Raw genomic sequence first — 20871 nt, 5'->3', positions numbered from 1 at the left:
TTTCCCCCCATTGACTAAAGCATGGAAATGTGACTTTTTAAAATTGTGCATTTTTAAAAGTGTGCACTTTCCCCCCATTGACTAAAGCACAGAAATGTGCATTTTTAAAATTGTGCATTTTTAAAAGTGCGCACTTTCCCCCATTGACTAAAGCACGGAAATGTGCATTTTTAAATTGTGCATTTTTAAAAGTGCGCACTTTCCCCCCATTGACTAAAGCATGGAGATGTACATTTTTAAAATTGTGCATTTTTAAAAGTGCGCACTTTCCCCCATTGACTAAAGCACGGAAATGTGAATTTTAAAAATTGTGCATTTTTAAAAGTGCGCACTTCCCCCCCATTGACTAAAGCATGGAGATGTGCATTTTTAAAATTGTGCATTTTTAAAAGTGCGCACTTTCCCCCATTGACTAAAGCACGGAAATGTGAATTTTAAAAATTGTGCATTTTTAAAAGTGCGCACTTCCCCCCCATTGACTAAAGCATGGAGATGTGCATTTTTAAAATTGTGCATTTTTAAAAGTGCGCACTTTCCCCCATTGACTAAAGCACGGAAATGTGAATTTTAAAAATTGTGCATTTTTAAAAGTGCGCACTTTCCCCCCATTGACTAAAGCACGGAAATGTGAATTTGTAGAAGTGCACCTTTTTAAAATGGCACTTTTAAAAATGCACTTTTAAATTGTGCATCTTAAAAATTGCATTTTTAATGTGTGCATTTTTTTTTAAGTGTGTTTTTTATGTGTACATTTTGCGAGTTAGAACAAAACAAGTTCAGGAATTTGCCAACATTTTGGGAGGCTTTCTACCCCCTCAAACCAGTCTGGTAGGCTATGGTCCTGTTGCTGTTGGTGCATCAGCAGCAGCAATTGGGGAATTGGAGGAGGCAGTTTGTAACTGCTTTTTGGCAGCACGTCACTCACTGCAGAGCCTTAGAAATGATACATTTAGCTTTAAAACAAGCTAAATTTGGCTGTACAGCAGGAGCCACACCAGAGGACAGGCCAGCCTCATGCAGGCTACATGTTGCCCATCCATCTCCTACATCTTTACTCAGAAGTAAGTCCTAGCTTTTGTCAGGATTCCTTTTGCCCCCACTGAATGTCAAACACCAAATCAAACACAGACAGGAGGCTTCAATCGACGGCTTTTAATCCATTACCTCAAAGGGTCACACAGATGCAAATTCTCAGTGACTCTCAGTCTGCAAGGAAATGCCTTCAGGGGGTTCAAAAGATAGCTACAAAAGTTGTCCACCATTTGAAAGAAAGTCAGTCTCACTAGCCTAACTTAAGGGGTCGGGGGAGGTCTCTCTCTCTCGCCAGTGAGGCTTCTAAGCGCCTCTGTTCACGCGAGGCCCATCGGGTAAACCTTCTAAATTCCACCCCGGCCATCTCCCTCTTGGCTATGCGTCTGCGCCTTGCATCTATTAATTCAGATTCCCCAAACCCCGCCTCTCCCTGTTTGCTGTCTCTCATGGGGTGTGTGTGTGTGTGTGAAGAGGGACCCTCCTCCAGCTGGACCTTTGAAACCTGAGGAGCCTGCCCAGCCATGTCTGGAACTGCCTGGGAACATACCTCCCCCATGTCTGGCAGTTCTTCTTCAGAATCTGAACGACTCTCCCACTGCCTGCGCTCAGAAGCACTCCTGAGTCATGACAGCTCTTTATAGCAAAGGTCTCACTTCTTCCTGTCACTGCCCATTTAATTAGAAACTTCCTCCATGCCCCTTTCTTTTAAAGCAGCTTCTGCTCCTGTAATCAGTTGCTTCTAGTTTTTTTTTTTTTAAATTATACACAGTTTTGCAGTTGTAAGCATAAAAATAAAATAAGATCATTAATGAGCAACTGACATGGCTGCAAAGAGGAAACCAATAAGTAACTGCAGCCCTGGAAAACCAAAATAGCACTTAATCAGTCCATGCTGGACAGGCTGGTGCTGCAAATACTTGTTAATTATTCACCACAAATCGTATCTTGAAAAAGACAGGGCAATATGGAGAGAAAAAAACACTGGAATACAGTGCGTCAGCCATGATGCTATGTGGATTTTAAAAAAAATAAAAAATAAAAAAATGGAGAGGCCTGGCTTATGTGTCACAATAACCCAGATTTTTAAAATAAAAAAATTGGGTTATTGAATGCAGCCTGCTGGTGCATGCTGCCCAGGTGCTCACACTGCAAGCAGGAGCAGCTAATCAACTGTGACAAATTCTGGATTCCAAGTTTAGTTTGGCAGGGGAGAGATGAGCCAGAGTTCCTGGTCTATACATCATAGCAAACGACCCAGGGACAGAGAGTCCCTGGGTTGTTTAGCTACTCCTGCATGCAGTGGGAGCAATCACTTAGCATACACAGGCACACTGCTACATTTACAATAACCCAGCATTTATTTAAAACTATGAGTTATTATGATGTGCAAGTTGGGCCAGTGAATTAAGGCTGTCCACTCTGGAGAGAACAGCTACGTCATGGAAACAGCCTTTGTTGTGTTAGCTGCAACTGACTAACACACCTACTTCTGGTTTGTTTCTTAAAGCTTGCAGAGATTTGATACAGCTTGGAAATCATTTAAGAGAACAGCAGATGGCATAAAGAAGGTCCAAGGATAAGACTAGGGATGTATGAGTTTGTTTTTTTTATCAGAATTTATCCAGTCTTCCAGACCAAACACAGACTTGAACGCAATCTGCAGTCAAAGTCCATAGGTTTCCAAGCTTGCAATTTAATTAATTATGTCAGAGTAATCCATCCAGGAGGTGAAGCTCACTGGGCTTTAATCAGCTTGCCCCCCCCCCAGACTTCGGCTTGCTTTCTCATGAACTGGCCCAGTTCAATCTGTATTAAGTGGTGCCAGGTTGTGGATTTCTGGTTTTTTATTTGTGTAAAAAGCAATTTGTGCAAAATACGCACATTCCAGCCATAATTTGCACAAATTATGCAAATTTCAGCTGTAATTTGTGCAAGTTGCTTTTTATGCAATTTATTTAAAAAACAAAAACAAAAAAGTTCCTGGATTTTGGAAAGAAACCTGAAGCTTGGCTTGCAAATGCAAGCTAAGTCAGGGCCTCATGGAAATCTGGACAGCCCCCCAAAGGTTGAATTTCCTAGCAACAGAAATCCCTAAATATAATTCACGGACCAAAAACAACGCAGATAAAAAAATGCATACTTTTGAAAAATGCACACAAATCTGCTTAAATCAATGGGGAAAGAATGCGTACATTTTAAAGATGCGCACAATTGATATGCACAATTGATTTGGAAAAATATGCATGAAAGTACACACACGTTCTCATGTGAGAAGAAAAATGGAGATCACAATCTGATATGGACAGAAGACAGAACGAGCTTCAAGGTGGAATCTGGAGAATAGTGAACTTGAGTTTTGCTTGTACACATATCCCTAGTTAAGAGGGAGGCATATCCAGATAATTTTCTAAAGTGAGAGTTGATGGACTCAAATGTAGGAGTGTATGAACCCCATTCACCGTTCTGCCTGGGGGTCGGCGATCCCTCCCTCCCCCAGAATCCTCCCTGGCCTGCTCTGCTCCGCAGCGAGTCCACAGAGATGCCGGCCGGGCCCATCCGCAGCCGGACTTCCGTCCGCTGCCGGTCTGTGGATGCAAATGTCGTCCAGCATAGCGGATGCCATTTGCGTCCCTGCTCTGTTCATGATAGGCTATGTAAATATTTAGGTAGCCTATCATGAACAGAGCAGGGACGCAAATTGCATCCACTATGTCATTTGCGTCCCTGCTCTTTGCTGTGATAGGCTACGTCAATATTTAGGTATTTAGGAGCAGGGACACAAATGGCATCCACTATGCCGGACGCCATTTGCGCCCGCAGACTGGCAGCAGACCCTACTGGCAGCAGGTAGGGTCCGTCTGCGTCAAACTTCGTGGGGTGGCGGAGGTAAGGGGTCCGTTCCACCACGGACTCCAGGGGGCCAGATTCTGAAGAATCCGGCCTCATTGGAGTCTGTGGTGGAATTCTCCACCATCCCTACTCAAATGCATCTGGAATGCAGTCTTTGCTTCTCCAAAAGCTCTCTTTCCCAGCCTCAGATGTACAGAGGATGATAGTGGTTACTGAGTGATGAGAGAAAGGTAATCTGCCCATGTTTGAAGGCACTTTCCAGGTTCCAGTCCCTACCTGAAAAGGTGATGTTGAAGCCCTCATAAGAGATGGAGAAGTCCGAGATGAACCGGATTTGAGCAGAGAAGTTCCCAAAGAGGCCAGCGCTGAAAGGGGCAGGCAGGCGGGAGCCCGTGAGCTGTTTCAGGGGCTGGCTGAAGCTGCTGTTCTCAGTGATCAACAAGTAGTCGTGGCCACTCTCCAGGTGGAAGGTGTGGAAAGTGAAGAAGACACCTGTGGATGATACAAATGCAGGAGAGATGCACTAGTTCAAAGGCATCTCCCTTGGAAGATTGTTGAGAACAGCAATACCAAATCTGCCCAGAGAACATTTGTTATTAGGCGGATCAAAAATGTAAATAACAATAACCATAACAATAACAATAACAATAAATAACAGAATTAGAGAATGCAAATCACTAAGCAACAATGCTAAATTTGGGCAGCATTTGTCTTATGGTAAAGAACCAGCTTTTCATCCTGAAAGAATTATAACCAAGGCCGTTGGTACGATAAGAAATTATGTACATTTTCTAATTTTAAAAACTAGTTGGAAGAAATTATTCTAGTCATAGGAAGGGACAAAGAACTATGTTGCCCAGTGTTTGGGACGCCTGCCTGCAATCACTGAAAACCTTAGGACCGTACTAGATATCCAGAAGACAAGCAGAACATAAAGAAAGGGTCTGCTATTGTTTGAGTTAAACAACAACAACAGCTAATGTCGCTGTCAGGGAGTGGGGAGAGGGGAAAGATTCTGAATTTGAACAAAGCAGTAGCAGTAAAATAATAAATCAATCAAAATTGGGAGACACTTCATGTGTTCCTGATGTTACGTCTGATTTGGTCCATATTCAGACACCTCCTTGGCTCCTAATATTTCTGAAAGATTTGCATGCGCACGTTCAGCCACAGGGGCTAGAAACCTGCTTTTTTAAAAAAACAAACAGGCAAATCAAATCAAATAAAGCTGAGAATGATACATGTGAAGTCTGCATCATGTATTATGCCGATTCCTCCTTCGGGGAATCATAGCACATACAGAGCCTTGATGCCAGCTCCATCCAAGCTTTATCAGTTGGTGGGATGGGATTCGAGAGAGGTGGGGGGAACCTTAGCCCTATGATGTTGTTCATGGCAGTAAGCTCCATCAAATGTGGTGGGTAGGGATGGCAGAGAATTCCGCCATGGGCTCCATCCGATTATCTGGATCAATTTCAGTCAGGGTTCAGGCTAGGTTTTGGCGTAGGGATGTACGAAAGTCACTTACCTTTTCGAAGGGTGACATTCGTGGGGGGGGGGAGGCGCTCTGTCCCTCCCCCCCGAATCCTGGCCGGCCGGCTCCGCTCCACAGGGATTCTGCGAAGCCGCCGGCCAGCTCCGCCAATGGCCGGACATCCGGCCGCTAGCTAGCAGGGACACAAATGGCGGCAGCCGTAGCAGCCGCCGTTTGTGTCCCTGCAGTCAGCCGTGATAGGCTACGTAAATGTTTATGTAGCCTATCACGGCTGATTTAAAAGAAAAAAAAACATGCGTACGCAAATGGCGGCGCCCATGGGCGCCGCCATTTGCGTTCCTTATTTTGGCACATCTTAGTCTATGTAAACATTTACATAGACGAAGACGTGCCAAAATAAGGAACGCAAATGGCGGCGCCCATGAGCGCCGCCATTTGCATACGCGCTTTTTTTTTTCTCTGACATCCCTAGTTTTGGGACAGAAACAGCCTTGGTCACCCTGTATGATGACCTATATCAGGAGAGAGACAGGGGGAGTGTGACCCTGTTGATTCTCCTTGATCTCTTGGCGGCTTTTGATACTAAGGATGGACGAAAGTCCCTTACCTGGTCCCACAGCTGTTTTCGGTGGGGGGGAGGAGCTCCGTTTCTCCCCCTGAAATTCTTGGTAGGGGGGAGGCGCCCGCTCCTCCCAGCCAAAAATTCAGGCCGGGGGGGAGGCGCCCCATCCCTCCCTGCCAAAATTCTTGTCAGGGGGACCGCCCTGTCTCCCCAGCCGCGAAATAAAAAAGTAAATTGTAAAAAAAAAAAAAAAGTGCGTACGCTTTTTGCGTTGCCCTTATTTTCGCCGTAGTCTACATAAATCTTTACGTAGACTACCCGTGCCCAAATAAGGAACGCAAACGGTGGCACCCATGGGCGCCTCCATTTGCATACGCGCTTTTTTTCCCCAAAGTCAGCCTTTGACGTTGAAAATCTAGTCGTGATAGGCTACGTAAATCGTTACGTAGCCTATCTTTTTTTTTTTTTTTTTACTTCACTGGGAAATGGCGGCGGCGGCAGCCGGTTGGAAGACCGGCTGCCGCCCCCACCGCCGCCGAAACGCTGCCGAAACACCGCCGGGACCCGCCGCCGAGAGTGACATTCGACAGAGGTAAGTCCCATCCCAGGGGAGGGGGTGGCGGGGGGGTGGCGGAGAATTTCCCCACCAATTTCGGGGGGCCGAATGCGTTGGCATTCGACCTCCCGGAGATTCGTGGAGAAATTCTCTGACATCCCTATTTGATACTGTCGACCATGGTATCCTTCTGGGATGGCTCTCTGAGCTGGTAGTGGGAGGCACTGCATTGCAGTGGTTTCACTCCTACTTGGAGGGTCAGCTCCAGAAGGTGGTGCTTGGGGAACAGTGCTCAGCCCTGTGGATTCTCCAATATGGGGTTCCATAGGCGTCAATTTTGTCCCCCATGCTGTTCAACATCTACATGAAACTGTTGAGTGCAGTCATCTGGAGTTTCGAGTGCGTTATCATCAGTATGCTGATGACACGCAGCTCTATTTTTCCTTTGCATCTTCTTCAGGTGAGGCTGTGGATGTGCCGAATCAGTGCCTGTCTGTGATAATGGACTGGATGAGGGCTAATAAACTGAAACTCAATCCAGACAAGACTGAGATGCTGTTGGTGGGTGGTTCTGCTGACCGGATGAAGGGTGTTCAACCTGTTCTGGATGGTGTTGCGCTCCCCCTGAAGGAGCGGGTCCGTAGCTTGGGGGTCCTCCTGGAACCATCTTTGTCACTTGAGGCTCAGGTGGCCTCAGTGGCACATAGTGCCTTCTACCAACTTCGGTTGGTGGCCCAGCTATGCCCCTATCTGGACAGGAATAACCTGGCTTCATTTGTCTATGCTCTGGTAACCTCCAAGTTAGATTACTGCAATGCGCTCTATGTGGGGCTGCCTTTGAAGATGGTTCGAAAATGCAGCTTGTGCAAAATGCAGCAGCCAGATTGTTAACAGGGACCAGAAGGTTTGAACATATAAGACTGACTCTGCCCTGATTGCCCTGGCTGCCTATATGCTTCCAAGTTCAATTTAAGGTGCTGGTTAGGGATGGCCGCGAAATCCACCACGGACTCAAATGAGGCCGAATTCCAGTGAATTCGCCCCCTGTCAAGGGCTCCTTGGAGGGCTCTCTCAGTCTAATCCAGTAGCCAAGTCCAGACACAGACAAAAGGATTCCTTTCAAAGCTTTATTCTTCTTTTACAACTTAACAACTATACTGTTTGCAACTAGATCTGAGCAACACAGTACCTATGCCCTAAGTTGGAACAGTTGGTCCCTGTTTGAAAGGGAATTACTGGCAGACCCCTGAACTTAAGGACTAAGGAGAGTCCCTCCCCTTTTCCCTTGGATCCTCTGGGCGCAGCTGTTGTTTGCACGCCAACCGAGCACTACGCCTCCTTTCTGCGCCCTCCATTTGGCACCGCTCTCTGCGTCGGCGTCGCGCGTTCACCAAGAATACTTCCCGCGCTCGGTCACTCCCTGGACTGCTTTCTAATCTAGGAATGCTGGTGGGAGGAATTTCCGTCAGCTGTGGGCCCTAGGAAAGAGGAGCGCGCTCCTTTCCCAGAAGCGACTGCTCTTCCTCAGAATCAGAACTACTCTGGGATTCTATGGGCTCAGTGTCCACCCTGACACCCCCCTGGAATCTGTGGCGGAATGAATGTACTTACCCCTGCCACCCCGGACACAACAGGCTGAATCTCCCTCCTGGCTGATTCCGTTCCGCTATCCTGAGCGGAACCAGGAAGTGATCGGATGCAAATGGCGTCCGCTACGCCATTTGCGTTCCGGTTTCTTCTCCTGCTACGCGTCTTTGTTTATGTAGATACTTACATAGCCTATCGCGTGAAAAAACAGGGACACAAATGGCATAGTGGATGCCATTTGCATCCCTTTTTTTTCACATGATAGGCTACGTAAATATCTACACAAATAAAGACATGTAGCCTATCGCGAGAAGAAATGGGGATGCCATTTGCGTCTGGATCACTTCCTCTTTCCACTCAGACAGCGATACAGACTGCAATGGCAGCCATATCGCTTGCAGAATGGAGTAGGGATGGCGGAGAATTTCTCCCCGAAACTTCGGGGGGCCGAGCGCCAACGTGTTCGGCCCCCCGAACAAGTTTCGGGGAGAAATTCTCCGCACCCCCCCGCCCCCCGCCACCGGGACGGGACTTACCTTTGCCGAATATCCCTCCCGGCGGCGGGTCTGGCCGGCGGTTCGGCGGGTGTTCGTCCGGGGCGGGAGCGGCAGCCGGTCTTTCGACCGGCTGCCGCCCCCGCCATTCCAATAAAAGAAAAAAAAACGCCCCCGTGATAGGCTACGTGACGATTAATGTAGCCTATCACAGCTAGATCTGCAAAGTCAGCCGTGATAGGCTACGTAAATCGTCACGTAGCCTATCACGGGTGACTTTAAAAAAAGAAAAGAAAAAGCGCGTACGGATAATGGCGGCCCCCATAGGGAGCCACCATTCCCGTTCCTTATTTGGTCGCTGTAGTCTACGTAAAGATTTACGTAGACTACAGCGATCAAATAAGGAACGCGAATGGCGGCTCCCTATGGGGGCCGCCATTTGCATACGCGTTTTTTTTTTTTAAGTCACCCGTGATAGGCTACGTGACGATTAACGTAGCCTATCACGGCTGACTTTGCAGATCTAGCCATGATAGGCTACGTTAATCGTCAAGTAGCCTATCACAGGGGCATTAAAAAAAAAAAAAACTTTTGAGTTCGCGGCCGGGCGAGGCGAGGCGCCTCCTCCCCGGCCTGAATTTCGGCCGGGCGAGGCAGGAAGCCTCCCCCCCGGCCTGAATTTCGGCCGGGCGAGGCGGGAAGCCTCCCCCCCCGGCCTGAACTTCGCGGAGGGAGCAGCGACGCGCCTCCCCCCCACCGCGAACAAGCTTCGAGGACAGGTAAGTGACTTTCGTCCACCCCTAGAACGGAGCCTGCCAGCGGCTCTGTGGACTGGTTGCAGAGTGGAGCCGGCCGGCAAGGATTCTGGGTGGGAGGAATGGATCCCCCGGCAGACTGGAGGTAAGGGATTTCGCACATCCCTAGTGCTGGTTTTAACTTATAAAGCCCTACATGGCTTGGGACCACAATACCTGACGGCACGCCTCTCCCGAAATGAACCTACCCGTACACTACATTCAGCATCTAAGGCCCTCCTCCGAGTGCCTCCTCCAACGGAAGCTCAGAAGGCAGCAATGAGGGAGAGGGCCTTCTCAGTGGTGGCCCCCCATCTGTGGAACAAGCTCCCTGGTGAGGTCCGCCTGGCGCCAACATTATTATCTTTTCGGCACCAGGTTAAGTCCTACCTCTTTTCCCAGGCATTTGGCAGCACATGATGAGTTTTAATCGGTCCTGGATGTGTCTTTAGTTATGTCCGATAGTTCAGTGTTGTTTTTAATTATGTTGTTTGTGTGTGCATATTGTTTTTTTGTAAATGGCTTTTAAACTTTTTATATTGTATTTAATGTTTTAACTTTTGTAAACCTCCCAGAGATCTTTGTCTATGGGGCGGTATAGAAATGCTAATGCTAATGCTAATGCTAATAATAATAATAGTGAAAATTGATTGGCTATGGAGTGTTATGGCAATGTTTCAGTCACATGATTTCACTACATGATCTGTGGCTGGCTTGGGTCCCCTTTCACTTGGTTTAGGAAGGGGAGAGAAGCAGCAACCAGGAGAAATAATGCTGAAGAAGAAGCAAGCAGGAGAAACAATATCCAGGTTCGGACGATCAGCAGGGGAAGCAACACAGCATTGGTTCTTTCCCCTGCCCCCACATGGGCCGGTTGCATGACTGGGATTACCCTAATTACCCATGCTGCATTGCAGATTGCTGTCTCATCTGAGCCCAGCACACAGCGCAGGCGCAGTACATTTTCATCCCCCCTACAACCCATGGATTGCAGTGGGGGTTCCACGGTGGGTGAAAATGCACTACACCTGCATCATGCACTGGGTTTGGATGTCATGGCAAGCCGCAATGCAGCGTGGGTAATTAGGGTAATCTTGGTCGCATGACTGGCACACGTAGGGGCAACAACCAACACTGTGTTGTTTCCCCTGCCGATCGTCTGAACAAGCCCAATATCTCCAAACAGAACTCCCACAAATGTATGTAGGTATGTATTTATTACATTTCTATACCACCCAATAGTCAAAGCTCTCTGGGCAGTGCACAAAAATTAAAATGACAAAGTAAGTACAGACTAAAAACAGTGTAAAATACGAAGGCTTAGAACGGTATAAAAATACAACCAGAATAAAACCTAGCACCAATGCAGAGATTTAAAAAAACAGTAACAGACTTAAAACAGCAAAGTTAAAAGACTATAATGCTAAAATGCTGGGAAAATAAAAAGGTCTTCTCCTGGTGCCTGAAAGACTGCAGGTGCCAGGTGAACCCCTCTAAGGAGCTCATTCCACAGCCAGGGTGCCACAGCAGGAAAGGCCCTCTTCCTGGTAGCCAACCGACTCACTTCCTTTGGCAGGGGCTCCTGGAGAAGGACCCCTGAAGATGATCTTAGGGTCTGGGCAGGTACATATGGGAAGAGATGGTCCTTCAGATAACCTGTCCCCAAGCCATTTAGGGCTTTGAATGTTAATACCAGCACTTTGAATTAGGCCCGGACACGGACTGGCAGCCAGTGCAGCTGGAAAAGTGCTGGCATGATATGATCACATTGCCCAGTCCCCGTTAACAATCCCGCTGCCCTGTTTTGGATCAGCTGAAATTTCTGGTCATTTTCAAAGGCAGGCTCATGTATAATGCATTATTATTATTATTATTATTATTATTATTATTACTATTATTATTATTACCCCACCTTTTCCCCAGTACTGGGACACAAGGCGGCTTACAAAAATTAAAACATATACATGTTTTGCAGTAATGCTGATGAGAGGTTATCAGAACATGGTAACTGCAGCTAGGCTATCTCTGACCAGATAAGGGCAAGGAAAAGGTGAGTATTCATATATGCAAAGTCTTTTCTAGGAAATATTTTTACCCAGCCCTCTTCATACTAAGAGGCAGAAGTGCGGTACTTGCTTGAACAGTAACTGTCTCTAGGAAGAAGAAATGTCTCTGCATGACATGCTGTGCACTGCTTTTCCCACACAGTTCCTAAAACTTTCGCTGCTTGACCACCACATAGTTTTGGAGAGGACTGAGTAGTTTGCTAAAGCATGGAGAAAAAGTGATGGAATATCAAATGGCAAACCATCATACATGAACCAGCTTGTTGCATGGAATAGCCTGGCTATCTCAAAATGGCCCTAATGAGTTTGCCAACTCGTTTGTGGGTAGAGAATTTGAGGGGGGCATTTCAGCAACATTTAGGGGGTAGAATTCCTTAAGAAGTTCAGGGAACCTCACCAGGATTGGTGGCTGATGGATCTGTCTGTCTGTCTGTCTGTCTACCTGGAGCAGCAATGGAATGTCTTAAGGCATCTGGTGCCCACCATTTCCTTTCTCCAAAAATAATCCAGACATGATGCCATGTCTGGGTTATTCCAGGCAGTCCAAGGCACTGCCTCATTTGAGGGCATTCTGAGGCAAGAAAAGGCAGCTCCTGCCAAAAGGTAAATAAATAGTGGCTCCGCTTGTGGGCACCATTAAAAAAAAGAAGGAAGATTTTATTTTCATAAGAACAAAAAGGAGAAAAAATACTGATATTACTTCAGAAAGAAGGTATTCGTTTCCCAAGGTTACAGATGGAGTATCTACTACATAATATTTAGTATTTCTTGGCATAATCTTCATATGATTTAGTTTTGTTCCACTACATCAAGAAGGTCTCCCTGTTCATGAGTGTAGATTTCCTGTTTCCCCAGAGCCCTTCGTGGAATGGATGGGTCCATCAAGCTTGATTCCGCTCCATTTCTCATTTTTCTAATATTAAGTTCATTCCATTCTGTTTCTGCACCAGCTAGTGAATTTTCTTGTAAAAGAGCATCCCTGACAGATGGCTGTCCAGCCTCGTCTTGAAGGCCTCCAGTGTGGGAGAGCCCACCACCTCCCTAGATCATTGGTTCCATTGTCGTATTGCTCTAACAGTCAGCAAGTTCTTCCTGGTGTTCAGCCAGAATCTGGCTTCCTGCAGCTTGGGGCCATTATTCCGTGTCCTGCACTCTGGGATGATCAAGAAGAGATCCTGGCCTTCCTCTCTGTGACAACCTTTCAAGTACTTGAACAGCGCTACCCTATCTCCCCTCAGTCTTCTCTTCTCAAGGCTAAACATGCCCAGTTCTTTCCATCTCTCCTCACAGGGCTTTGTTTCCAGTCCCCTGATCATCTTTGTTGCCCTCCTCTGAACCCTCTCCAGCTTGTCTGCATCCTTCTTAAAGTGTGGTGCCCAGAACTGGACACAGTACTCCAGATGAGGCCTAACCAGTGCTGAGTAGAGGGGAACTAGTACTTCCCAGGATTTCGAAGCTAGGCTTCTAGGGATGCAGCCCAAAAGACCATTTGCCTTTTTGGCAGCCACATCCCATTGTTGGCTCATATTCAGCTTGTGATCTACAACAATTCCAAGACCTTTCTTGCTTGTAGCGTTGCTGAGCCAAGTATCTCCCATCTTGTAACTGTGCATTTGGTTTCTTTTTCCTAGGTGCAGAACTTGTCATTTATCCCTATTAAATATCATTCTGTTGTTTTCTGCCCAGTGCTCCAGTCTATCAAGATCACTTTAAATTTTGTTTCTGTATTCTGAATTTTGTTTCTGTCCTCTCTCTCTCTCTCTCTCTCTTTCTCTCTCTCTCTCCATATATAAATATATATATATGATTTTAGTAAAAAGAGAGAAAAAACTCAAGTACAAAACCCTGCAAGAATGCCTCGATGCTATTCCCCTTATAAGATTTTCTGGTTTGGAATGTCCTTGGTGGATCAAGCCGAGAGTCTATTTCATCCAGCTTTTCAACGGCAATCAGCCAGACATCCTTGGGAAGCTCACAAGCAAAGCATGAGAACTGCAGCATCTTCCCTTGTCATTTGTCTCCTGTGGCTGGTTCTCAAAGATATACTGCTTCTGAACATGGAGGCTCCACATCTTTAACTATCATGGCCAATAGCCATTAAGAGATATACATGATTTTTTACTTATATTTTCAAAAGGCAATTTAAGCTAGAGACAACTTCTCCTATTTTGTGGTCAGGAAATCCACTAGTTCAGCCTGCTTCAACATGGTGCCCTCCATATATTTTGGATTACAGACCCCATCATCCCTGACCATGGGCCATGCTGGCTGGGGCTGATGGGTATTGTAATCTAAAACATCTGAAAGGTACCACGTTGGGGAAGGCTGCACTAGTTAATTAATCGTGTGCTTCCACATAATTCCACCTTTCCAATCAATTTGCAGATAGAAAGATGGGGAGCTGCTTTCCTGTTGCCAGGGTTGCCACTGCTGTGCCAAGTTTCTAAATACTGGAACCACATGAGTGGGACTGATCAATTGGCTCTTCCCAGCTAATTTTAAGTTAATGATGCCTTGTGCAAAAGAAAAATGTAAGTGTGAAGATGCCTTAGCCAGGGGTAAAAACACAGTAATTACTATATTGAATTGAGACCAATAGTTCAAGTTCAGCGCTGAGTCTTCCCAGATGTCAGAGAAATCCACAACTAGGGATGGATGGACTTACCTCCATCTGGTCCTGTCAGGCGATCAATGAGCCCTCATTGCTGCCCACCCATGGAAGCTGCGCTGTGGGAGGCTGGGAGCTACAGGAGGGCCCTTTACACCTGTAATGTTGAGTCATCACCCCTTTAAGGCAGCTGTATGCGGAAGTAACTGAGCCATTGTTTCTGCATACAGTGGGAGCTTGGTACGGCAACGGACAGCCTCGCAACATTTCCCACTGGTCACTGAGCAGGCAAGTGAGCCCTCCATGGCCTGGCAAATGGGGTCCAGGTGGTCAGGCAGGGGGGAGTCCACCGGACTCCACCCCCTCCTTGGACTCTCTCACCATCCCTATCCACAGTGGATCAAAATGACACCGGACCAGATATCTATGAAACTCCCACAGAGTCTGCAGCGCACCAGCGTTTCAGAGTTGCAGGGATTCCAAGGACTTCTGGACTTTTTTGTTTTAAGCTTTCCATAACAGTACACAACTTTGGTTGGACAAAACTATGAAGGATTGCATAAAATATGGCAATGAAGGCTAGGGATGTCATGGTAGTCTGAGGGGGGGGAGTCCGGGGGGGAGTCTGGTGGACTCCCCCCCCGCTCGACCTCCCGGAACCCGCTCACTGAGCCACCATGCTTACCAGACCTGCTAGCTAAACCGCCACATGGTCCACGAGTGCCCGGCGGCCACCCATTCCCTCAGCAAGCCGCCATTTTGTGACAAAAGGGTGGCTTAGGTTTTTCTGTAAATGTAAGGGTATATAAATGGTGGCCATAAAGGGGTCATTTATATAACATTACAGGCATAAATGGTCCATTTATGCAACATTACATTTACGGAAAAACCTGAGCCAACATTTTGTGAAAAAAATCGTGACTCACTGAGGGAATGGCAGCTGCCAGGTGCTTGCCAGGCGCCTGTGGACTGTTTGGCAGCTCATGCAGCGAGCAGGGGTGGCCAGCCAGTGGGGGTGTGGCTGACAGGCAGCAACACGGATGGCGGTGAGTCCGTCCATCCCTACAACGCATCATTTTTTTAAAGAAACAACACATTTTACACATCTTTGATCTCTCTTCAGCCTCTGCAGTGTAGCAATTCCTACACTGTGTGCTTTGCTCACTGATTTTATGCTGACCTAAGAAAAGTATGCAAAATGTTATGCACCCGCCAAAGATCCATAAATTCTGATGGGTCTTTTTGTGTGCTTTTGTGGGGTGGGGGGGATCGTTGTCAATAAGCAGACAACGGAGTGGACAATGCCTGACAATCCACAAAAGACAGAGTGGATTATACAAGTTCTTTTCATCCCTACTCATCCCTCGTCTTCCAACAGTGACTCCCTATTAGGGATGTGTGAATCAGCAAAACATGAGTTTCCATCTTGAAGCTCATTCTGACACAAGTCCATATCTGATTGAGAGCTTTGTTTTTATTTCTTTTCACTTGGAAGCCCATAAATATTTTCCTGTGTATTTTTCCAAATGTATGCATCAATCGTGTGCATTTTTGAAATGTATGCATTCTTCTCCCATTGATTAAAGCATATTTGTGCACATTTTTCCAAACTGCACATTTTTCATGTGCATTTTTCAAATGCAAGCTTGGAAACGTACACTTGGACCATAGACTACATCCGAGTCTGTGTTTGATCTGGAAGGTGTGAATTGGGTAAAATCTTGATCAAAAACAAACGGAAATGAATTCCTCATAACCTCTACTCCTTATGCAGGGACAAGAGCCCTCTTAGGAGTCAATCAGTGTCTGGGAACGGTCATGATCAAATAAATGATCAGCAAGAGTAGGGAGGCAGGGGCTGCTAACTGTAAACCAACTGTGTACGAAAAGCAACAACAGCAACCTCAAAGCTTTGATAGTGTGAGTTTTAAAAGGCTAGCAACTTAATTCCAGTGGATAACAGAAACTAGTTTTAGCTGGGTAAAGAGGAGAGATTTATCTGTTTTAAAGCAGGACATGGGTACATTTGCGAGGGTGGATCAGAGACATTGAGATGCTTGATGTACGAATGAGCATGTTTCTATTCCCTCTGCCCTGCCCCCCGGGGACTGCAAGACGTCAAGCCAGGAGTCTTACCAGGCAAGGGGGGCGGGAAGACTGAGCAAGCAGGTAAAAGCCCCGAGAGAACTGGGAGCAAAGGCAAGACTGTGGCTTTAGAAAATGGGGGAAGGATCGATGTGTCCATCAAAACAAACCACCATCAATATTTCAGTTACACAGTCAGAGAATGCAAGGCTTCTGTGTGCTGCCAGAGATTCGGGTGTTAGCCAGGAAATCTGGGGCTGAGGCTTAGCCTGGGAATGACTGGGGACTTTCCATACTCAGGCCTCATAGACATAGTCCTCCTCATGCAAAGAAGGGACTTCACATTAAGTCCCTGTGACTGCCAGGGCTAGAACGGGAAACCGACAAGGCTGTGAATAGCTGCCCTGAGCAGGGAGTCACCAGGGATACAACTTGTAGCATTTCCCTACTTGGTAAAACAGGGGCAGGCAGAAGGCAGATCTCCAGATGTTTTGGACTTCAACTCCTATCATTCCTGACCCCTGGCCACACTGACAGGGACTTACTGGAGTTGAAGTCTAAAACATCTGGAGATCTGCCTTCTGCCCATGGTGCAGTAAAGGGATCCCTGATACTGGAGTGACTTTGCCCATCCAGAATGACCATCCATTCTTCTTGGGCCCTTTATAAGTCTTCAAGAAGCTTCTTGGGGGCTGAACATTCACTTGTCCCCCGACCAATTCCTTCCCATTGCAATTTTTGTCGATGTCATTTTTTGCTTGGTTGGAAAAACAGAATGCCTCCTCCCATAGATATGCATATTCTCATGCTTCTTTTCAATTGTTTCAATTCTTTTACTATGGTGTTTTATTCTTTTATCTTTGTTGTTCACCGCTCTGAAATCTTTTGATGCGGGGCAGTATATATTGTAAATAAATAATAAAACAAATATAATGTCTTGAGAATGGAAAGACACAACAAAGAAACAGACCAAAAAACCTTTGCAAAGGATTAGCACCCCTCCAATGTATGGGATCCTCTTTTCGCATTCTATCAAATGACAGAGACATCAGATGCAAAGTTTAAGTCTCTGTCTAAGCTGGTAATATCCCTTTCTGCTCTTGGCTCAGGCTGTAGCTCCCTTGGCCTGCCATCCAGCCAGGCTATCAGTGTGATTGCCTTGAGAGAGAAAAAAGTGCAGATCATTTTAAACACTGCACCATCTTTATCACTGTTGATAAGACCCTCTCAATGCATGAGGCTCAAGGCAACTGCTCCCCCCCCCCACAAACAGACTGGCTATCCTTGTATGGATGCATTAGCTATCAACCCCTAGACCGAAAACTGGTCCCCCCAAATCTGAGAAAATTGCTGAGAATCTCAGCAGAAAGGCCAGGTCAGGGGGTCCCTGGGGATGGGAAGCTTCTAACCATCTATGTGGTAAGATGGCCTATGTGCTGGGCTGAAGCGAAGGCCATGGAGGAAGAATAAGTTTACTAACTGGTGGTTAAACTGGCCAAAGGCGTGCATCCATTCTCTTGGGATCCCTCTGTATAGAACACCTTGGGAAATGGAGAACTAAGTGCAACTTGGATGATTTAGTTAATGTGTGTGTGCGCGCGCGTGCGTGCGCCCCCCCCCCCTCAACAGTGCTTGGTGGAAAATACAGAAAATGCACAGAAGCGTCCTAAGGTTTATAACTGGAGTAACCAGGATGATTGGACCTGCCCAGACACCTTGCTCAAGAAAATCACTGAAGTTGTTGTGAGGGGAAGTTGAGCCTGGCCTTTGTAGACATTTAACTTGCACTGTATGGGATCTTTTCCCCATAAGGCTCCACCTGGACAGAAGCCAGCCCAGACAGCCAGGGAAGCAGGCATGCCCAGAGAGAAATTATCATCATCTGAGAAGCCCAAGAATGACCACGGGTTATGGCTGGGGGCTCTGTCACCACTGCTGCAAACCAAAGGGCAGATGGGCTTAGGTGTCTGAGGAGACCTGACCCACCTTTCTTCTCTGCTACTGGGGTAAAAGGTCAGGGCATCTGACTAATCTGGAGGGGCAGCAAATGATCTACATAGGAGAAGTATGATTTGCTTTATATGCATTTTTATTAGCTGCTTACTGGTAAATGTGTCGTGCTAATGTGCGTAAGCAAACCAATTAATCATGAACTCTGACTTGGTGCTTTGTGGCTTTATCTCTGTTCAGTTGGAAACTGAACGAAGCACTGGCTACTGTGACTGACCAAAGGAAAGCAAGACAGAGCTACATCCTCAAAGAGCTACAAAGGCTTCCTCTTCAGGCTGAGATATTGCCTGGGCAATGATCAGTTTTTGGCCTCTGGCTTCCTATTTGTTTTCTGGCTCTGACTTCCCTCTCTGGCCCTTGGCTCGACCTCCTGGCTTCTACTCAATGGCTGCCTATAGCTCGGCTCTGACAGATTGGTTGGCAGTACGAAGTCTCCGGATTAGCCAGGCTAATATAATATGAATAACACCAAGAAACTGGCATGGCCTCCTCCCCTTGCCTGGTCAACAGAGCAAGACCTTCTGCCTGCTGCAATTTAGGATATGGCTGCTCAGAACTCTAGGCTGCCCTTGATAACAGGAACAAGGTCAGCTGGTCCTACCTGTTTCTGGTGGGACTTCGGACTTCTTGGCACTGGATCACGCCATTGGAAGGGACCAAAAGGCCATCTGGTCCATAAGGACATGTCCTCTGGCACTCACAAGCCAGGGATGAAGGCAACAGCTCTTCCTCTATTGTTTGTCCCAGCTTCTGATATTGATCAGTATATTGCCTCTGCACATGGAGGATCCATTTATAACTAACCTTCTCCATGAGTTAAAAAAAAGCAAAGCAAGCATCTAGCAACACATGTTGTGATAGTGAATACCTTTTACGGTAGGTATGTCATGGCCCCCAAAACCTGCCCCCCTCCATGGCCTCATAGAAGACCAGATGAGAAAAAAGTATAGGCCATTCCACTCAGGGATGGGGAACTTTCAGCATCAACTTCCATGTGTTCCCAGCCTGAGGATGCATCTCTTCCTCCTTTGGCAGATGTAGCATGTCCATCTCCTCTGCCTTGTAGAAGCCAGTGGTTACAGAACCAGACAAGAGTCATTTAAAAAGAACAGCCAGCTCGGCCAGGGAGACAGGCCTTCCATTGGCTTCAGCTCTTTGCTGAGGCAACATCCCTCAATTAGGAGGAGAGTTACAACCAGCAGAACACACAGGGAGCTTTCTATGGCCTGGATAAGGCTTGCCTGAAATCTGGACATATCTTGCCAAGTCAAGGAACATTCTCCTGAACTTGACTTACCTGGCATGACCCTGCTTATTAATATTTTACCTGGTGTGACCCTGCCTACTGAGACTTTTCCTACTGTGAGCTTTCCTGACTCGTAGGGATGGGGAAGAATTTCATTCAGTTCACATTTCAATATGAACTTACGAAATCTGCAAACCAAAATGTGAACTGGAATGCAGTTATCCTTCAGTATTTGCACTTCTCCAGATTTTGTGATTTTGCAATTCTCCAAAATGTGCATACAAAAATTCATATATTAGGGAAATGTGCAGGCAAAGATGCATATATTAGTGGTGTGTGTGTGTGTGTGTGTGTGTGTGTGAACATACAAAAAAGTATTATTTAATGGAAAGCTGTTTGCAAAAAAATGCATCTATTAGCCAAAAATGTGAACATTAGGAGAAACGTGCACTAAAATGCATACAATTTTTTGTGCTGACTTAATTTTTTTTTTTTTTTAATTGCAAACTGATGCTGGAATAGGATAGAATGAACTAAGGATTGGAAAAATGAGACATTAAGAGAAACCGAAATTGACAGATTCATCCATCCCTATACCTGACTAAAGGCACAATCCTACCTATGCATGTTAAGAGAGAAAATGTGCCAGAACTCCCAGCCAGCATTCTTCAGCCAGCCAGGAGAATGCTGGGAGTTTTAGGGACTTTTTCTGTAAAAACATGCATAGGATTGTTGCCTAAGTCTGCTACTATTTCCCTTGCTAGCCCCAACCCCAGTGGAACATTATGTGGGCTGGGGCTGCTGGAAGTGGAACCCAAACCCCCTGAACTGTGACCTCCTGAAACAGGTGCCCCCTGAACAGGACTCTCCAAAGGAACCAGGGCTGTCATGGTCAGAACCTCATGCTCCCTATATCCTGCTCACCAATGGAGACAGAGCACCAGGTGGGAGCAGGTGAAGAGGCAAAAGAGTGTTTGGCTTCAGGTCTGAGGACTGCCCCTTTAAGGCTCTCCATGACTGCACAGAAGGTGGAACCTGGGAGGGACATTCAGGATCAGGAGGTATATGTTGGAATTGAATTGAGACTTTGTTGGAACAGGTGATGAGCTCCCACTGGCCTGTTGGGATCCTCAAAGCTCTGTATCAGACTGCTTTTGCTTGTGGGCTATATCCAACCTGCCTGCCTTGAGGTGCTCTGTGCCTTCAGTTGGGTTTGTGCTCTGGGATCTGGACCACAGATTGGACCCCACTCTGCTTCTTTAGGACATGTTATCTTATAGCAACCATATCTACTTCATGCTGCATAATTCACTCTGAATCTTGAAGGCTGATACAGAACAGCTCTCGTCCTTCCCTGAAATGAATGAGGCATAGCCCAGGCATACACAGGGAGAGTAGATTTAGCTCAGTGACAGAGCCCCTGCTTTGCATGCTGAAGGTGCCACGTTCAATCCCTGGCAGCTCCAGGTAGGGCTGCAAAAATTCC

General features: G+C 46.6%; 1 protein-coding gene across 2 annotated transcripts in view; it reads right to left on the bottom strand.

Moving 5' to 3' along the window:
• Window positions 1–20871, bottom strand: part of CSMD2 (CUB and Sushi multiple domains 2) — a 916430-nt gene that overhangs the window by 231866 nt on the left and 663693 nt on the right. For both annotated transcript variants that reach the window (XM_084814421.1, XM_084814422.1), the window contains exon 20: window positions 4159–4374. In XM_084814421.1, the coding sequence (XP_084670547.1) occupies window positions 4159–4374 (216 nt within the window). The remainder of the gene's footprint in view (window positions 1–4158; window positions 4375–20871) is intronic.

This window comes from Heloderma suspectum, chromosome 10, assembly GCF_057233095.1.
Source record: "Heloderma suspectum isolate Gila_16-S chromosome 10, 16-S_ref, whole genome shotgun sequence".
Taxonomy (NCBI): domain Eukaryota; kingdom Metazoa; phylum Chordata; class Lepidosauria; order Squamata; family Helodermatidae; genus Heloderma; species Heloderma suspectum.
This window is presented reverse-complemented; position numbering and strand designations above follow the sequence as displayed.